At 35.4% G+C, this 6,000-nt stretch overlaps 1 protein-coding gene across 2 annotated transcripts in view; it reads right to left on the bottom strand.

Annotated features, from left to right (window-relative positions):
* Nucleotides 1–466: 466 nt before the first annotated feature.
* MOB3B (MOB kinase activator 3B) overlaps nucleotides 467–6,000 on the bottom strand; it is a 91,450-nt gene continuing 85,916 nt past the window's right edge. For both annotated transcript variants that reach the window (XM_032213463.1, XM_032213462.1), the window contains one exon: nucleotides 467–3,392. In XM_032213463.1, the coding sequence (XP_032069354.1) occupies nucleotides 3,363–3,392 (30 nt within the window). In that variant the 3' untranslated portion in view covers nucleotides 467–3,362. The remainder of the gene's footprint in view (nucleotides 3,393–6,000) is intronic.

The following is a 6,000-nucleotide window of genomic DNA, read 5'->3' as shown; positions in this document are numbered from 1 at the left end:
TCCTCTTAATACTATATGTGGAAAATAACAACTTTTGCTGGAATATGTGCAGTCAATGTTAGGCTGTTCCCAAATACCATGTGTGTGATTCACTACAGATTCTTATAAATAATAAATCCAGCCCGTTGCCCATGTTTACACCTTTCCCTGACTATGACTGTTAGCTGTTAACTAGTTTTCATTTAATTATGACATCAGCTGGATTGTTTTCTTCCATACTAGCTGTGCTCACATCTGGTACTCTCAAGTGTTTGGATTACAAATCCCAAAAGTATGGTTCTTTTGACAACTGTAATGCAACATTGTCTGAGGGATACCTCAGGATGACAGACCTTAAATTTAGCTTAGTTTAGAGCTCTCAGATGAGACTCATCAGTTTGATCTCATTCTGTGCAAGATAGGCAAAGTTCTGAACTATTGGGGTGAGTGGCTTGAACCCTGATTTTTGTTTTATTTGAAAATACATTTCCAGTTTCAAATATACATACTCTCTGTCTCTTCAAATTACAAAAGTCAAACTGTGCTCTTTGCTTTTTCTAAGTAAGGACTTAGAGTTTGGTCACTGCGTGCAGTATAGATTAACACAGATCTGCTGGTTATTGCTTCATTTAACTCTAATTGCCCCATTCCTCCATCAAACAGAATGTGGTTCTGATCTATATATTAGCTCCTCTTGTTTAATTTCTTCAAAATAATCTATTATTAAGTTACCGTTAAGTCCCAAACGAGAAGCAATCCCCAACTTAAAAGTTCTTTATACAGCAAAAAACCCAAACAAAACAAAACCAAGTATTAGAAAGACTGGATATATTGGTCTCCATGTTTTATAAAAACTACATATAGAATAATAGTGGAAGTACTCTTGCTATAAATTTCTCTTCTGGACTCATCCCAGGGAAACTGATTCTGTGATATTACAGCAAAGAGCCGAAGGATCCTGTAACTTCAGAATTTGAAACCAAAAATGGACAGACATAAAAACAAATAAGCAAAAAGGAACCAATTTAGACTAGCATCTATTTCAGAAGGAAGTTCATTTTATTCTTTGCTGCTGAGCATATGTGTGACACTCAAGAAAAGAATTCATTGACTTTTAGGTAGCTTGTTTTGTATCTTAATTTAGGACACATCACTAAAACAAACCAGTCCTGGATGCTAGAATTTGTAATTCGATATAAATTATCTTGAAGTCATGTTAAAGTTGGTATTAAATTCTTGTAAGAACGTATCAATATAAAAAAAACAAATTCTTACAAATCAATCCCCAGCATCATTTAGTTATATTATTATTTGTGGCTAATACACTCAAATAATGTATCTACATTTATAAATCTTATTTGCATTATGTTCTAATATTGATTTTGGAAAAGCTCAGGAAGAACAAATTGTATAGGGTCAGCAAAAATGTTGAGGCATGAAAGAACACGTATCAGATACTCTAAATTCTAGAACCAATTCTAAAATTATATCATTAAATTTAAAGAAATGTACCACACAAATACATTATTGTTCCCTTGTATTCTTTATCTTCTTAATTAAAGAAGATAAAACTCCATCAGTAAAAGCTCATTAATTATTTAGTTATGGATACTCTTCCGCAGTTCATTGAAATCACCAATATTAATTTTGGAATATCCCATTGGACAATTTGCTATTTATTAAGTTGTGAAAGAATTTTTGTCACATATTGAAAGAAATAAAACTAGAATTTCTAATCCCATCTTCAGCCTAATAATCATTTTTGCTTAACAACATGTTTGTTTTTCAAATTAAGAGAAAAACCAAAAATGACTAGGAAGCAATGAGAAGCACTTACTGTATTTGTATGTGTGTGTATTCCAATTATCTCTATGTACAATTCATATATCTCTTGCACGTACAAGTGCATTGATTATGAATAATATCCAAGAAAGTGTTCTGCAGTTCCAATGTTTTAAAAATCTTAATTGGACATGTTCTTCATACCAGCTCTAGATTTACACCTCTATAATCACATAAGTTCATCAATTTCTGGATAGGTACAATAATTGTCAAAAAGAAAAGCAACTGAGTAAAAGACATATTAATTGAGGCACAGTGGTAGTTCAGTGTATTTACCTGGAAATGTGGAAAAACATAAAGACAGTCTACAAAGCTGCATAGATATGATCACAGTATGAAATACAATATCAGCAAAGTCTAGAGGTTTTACTACACTTGCTCTGTGTATTTGCACGTTGAATTTAGCACTCTGAAGAGCCCTGCAGTCACTCTAGTTTCAATAAGACTAGGAAATGAATCTAAGTAGATGCTTTTTGGGTCAATACATGGGGTTTTCATTTTCTGTACTACCTGGCCTTTTTCCATGGAGGTTTTTCTCTTCTGGATTCTCCCTGAGCAGTCTTCCCCTTCTTTTTGTGCACACAAATATATTTGGACAGAGATGCAAATCACTTTTTTTTCCAAATAAGGATACAAACTGTTTGCCCTGCACATCAATGGATTTTTGTCTTGGTTATCATTCATGCAAATGCGAAGATGGAACATTTTTATATTGCCCATGCCTAGAAAACAGATGTGTCCTTGGCATGAGCAGCCAGTTATGATAGAACTCACTGCTTTTATTAGTGATCCCAAGGATTTGGGCACTGTGGTTCTTGCTGCTAAGATGCAAACTGATAACCTCATATGGCAGTCCATGTACACAGCTATAAAGAAAACCAATGAGATGCATATGGACAGTTGGAAGTGTTTCAAAAGCCACTATCTGGATAAGCAGCCATGCCAGTTATAAATGGAAAAAACATTTTGTCCATTCAACTGGGTCATTAACTTCTTCCCTGCCTATATTCTAAAATAGATGTTTCAGGCCTTGGTCAAATACACATTCAACTATTTTAAGTGCCAAGTGACTTATTTCCCTATTTGAAGAAATGAAAAGGAACAGGCTATTGCTAAGGCTTTTCATAGAGGCTGCCTGTGCAATAATATCATCACAGTTTAGTGACTTAAGGTCTGTATCAAAATCAAGGTTAGAAAGCACATCTGTAGTAAAGTTCTAAGAACAGAAAGTTGGAATTGATTTGGAACTCCTCCTCAATCACTCAGGGTCTATGCAAAACAAAACAAAAGCTTTTTTTTTCTTTTTTCCTTTACAGGTTATCCACAGTGTTCCAAGGGAGTACTTAGCAGTGTGGTTAATGTACTTATTGGTGCCAAGTGTGTGTGAAAGCAATAATCTTCTGTTTCTAACTTTCCTGCTGTTTAAGAATAAGAAGGCAAGCCCTGGCCTACACAGGACTGGTATATCTTCTAGCCTTTCTTCAGTTAGCAGAATATTGCTTCCTCTTTTCTTTTTCTCTCCTCCATACAGCTACTGTTCTTCAATGACACATCCGGGTTGTCATCTCTTTCTGGAAAATAAAGGAAGGTATGAAAGATCATTAACCACCAATGCAGTAGGCTATAAATCCATACACTCTTCTACTTTTCAAATTCCACAGCAGGCTTGTTTGTGTAAATTTCTAAAATTTTCACTCCTGTTTATTCTCTCTAATGTTCAAGACAAATATGCATGGATGGCAATCATTTATTCTGGAAGATACCTTGCCAAAGAAGCTCTGGAAAATGCAAGGTCCTCTTTCCATTTTGTCTAGAAGAACATATAAACATATTGGAATGAGAAAATTTCCCTCCTCCCACCTGTTTGTTTTCTTGTTAGAAGCCAATCGGAGTTTCTGGAAGGTGTAAATTAGAAGGAATTGCAGACAGAACAGGAATTTCTGGATTTTGTTTGTTTTCCTGCTAAGTAGTTAAGTGATATGTTCCATCAAAAGAAAGAGAAGCGGACACTGGAATAGGTATGTACATGTGTCTTTAGGGCAGGGTTCCCCAATTGCTAGGCTGCTACTGGGTCATGGCCGGTTGGGAACCAGGCTGCCAAAATGGTGTTTGAGCATGCAAAGCTTCATTTGCGTATGCCAGGATTTAGATTGTGTGTGAAATCATTCTACACCCACTACTGAAATTGCAGAAGCCACCACCGCTGGTCTGCAGAACCAAAAGATTGGGGACCCTGCTCTAGAGTATCTAAACTGAAACATTAGGATTACAGTGTAAGCCTTGACCCTTCAGAATGGATTCCCAATTTATTTTTAGGATAATTGTGATTTGGAGGGAAGGTATCAGTTGGAGGCTTAACCCCTCTTTTAGATTGCAATTTCTTTCCAAGCTAGTCTTCCCCTTCACCCCCATTCCCAACAGACAGGCATTTTGAGACCTACTTTTAGTCAAGAGAAAAATATTGGGGAATTTCAGAAGGGGGGAAAATACAGATGGATGATTAAGGGCTGAATGTCTGTATATATAGTTACTTCTTCTATGCTATAGATATAGAATACTGACATATGCAAAGATACAGCATACAAGACCCCCTATTCTTGCCACAGAACGGCCTGCTAATATGTCACACATTTGAAAGGTTTGTTGTAATATGGTATATATCTATATGTATTCAGTTGTGTCAAGTGCTTGGCCTTCAAATTAAATATTTATTATAAAACCTGGCCCTTTTGATTTCTAACCCAATTCTACTTAGGACTATATCTGAATGGCAAACATAGAAAAGAGGGAGAATGTAATGGTTTGGGCTACAGAGGCCAAAATGAAAAGATTGTGTAGGCTTGCAAATGTTTGCAATTCCAAAACTGAAGCAAATGTTCCCCCTCCTTCTTTAAACAATTTGGCGCCTATAAAGACCAAACAACAGATTAATTTCTTGGCTATAGACACAAAGCTATTTATTAAGTGTGAAACAAGCCCGCCCACTCTCACATTTCAAGGTCCAGTACTGTACTGCAAAACGTCAACTTAATAGTTAGCCCATTTATTATGAAATCTACACTGCTGTTTTTTTCGTAACAGTAAGTCTGAACTTTTAACCATGCAGAGAAATGAACAAATAGTTAAGTAAACATTGAAGAAATGCTAAATGTTTCATTTTAGTCAGATACTGCCTGGAAATTGAAATATTTTTAATCCATGGAATGCTACAATTGAAGCTTCATGGAGAATTGAGGCAAGTCTCCATACAAATCAAGAAAAAAGATGTCAGCAGAGTACAGAGTTGCAAATCTTTTTGCCATGGTCAAAACCTTATAGCAGGAATATACATATATGTATGTATGTATGTATGTATACATACATATACATGGATGTGTGTGTATGTTCCTTGGGGTGTGTGTTCTGTTAAGATACAGCTTTTGTGCCTTAAAATGGCTTCTATGTACAGCACAGTGGAGTTGCCATGGTAATGGCTTCACAGTACTCCACAAGGGGGTTCCTTCTGGTAAAGGAAAAAATTCAAAATTAGAAATTACATTTGGTCCACACATTTTCCCCATATAAATAAATACCTGGGCAACCCCACGTTATCAGCTAGTGGAAAATATTATCTCTCATGGCCAAAAGAGAAGGATGTTTGAAATTATAGTTTACTGACCATCTCTTTTAGTTACAAATCATACAGTAATAAATTCTGTTTCTATAAGCCTTCTTCTAAAATCTTCAAAGCATTTGGAAGTTATCATATTTCAACTGAAAGATAAAAGAATTTGCTCATATCTATTTCTGAATTACTTTCACAATCAGTACAACTCTATCACTGTAGGTGATAAAGTGATTACTTGCCAGGCAACAAAAGAAATTCTCAGGCCCAATTATTACAGACAGACCTTATGGCCAAGCTAAAATTTGAGTCAGGGACTTTCTCCCAATACAACTAATGTTCTTTAATTACAACAATATGTAGGTTGCCTTGGAGAACCACTTAGTGATCCTGAAGATTATGCTTTAAATTTCATATACCATGTCATGGAAAGCCTTCCCTGTGCCTTGGTTTTCCTTGTAATCGCAAAATATTTCATATCCTTGTTGTTAGAATTTTCATTCTAGCAATACATGATACGAAATATTTTAATGCAATTATGTAATGGCAACTCTAAGCCAATCAAATGTCACATA

This window comes from Thamnophis elegans, chromosome 3, assembly GCF_009769535.1.
Source record: "Thamnophis elegans isolate rThaEle1 chromosome 3, rThaEle1.pri, whole genome shotgun sequence".
Lineage (NCBI taxonomy): Eukaryota > Metazoa > Chordata > Lepidosauria > Squamata > Colubridae > Thamnophis > Thamnophis elegans.
Note: the sequence above shows the minus strand (reverse complement) of the source record. Positions and strands in the feature narration are given on the sequence as shown.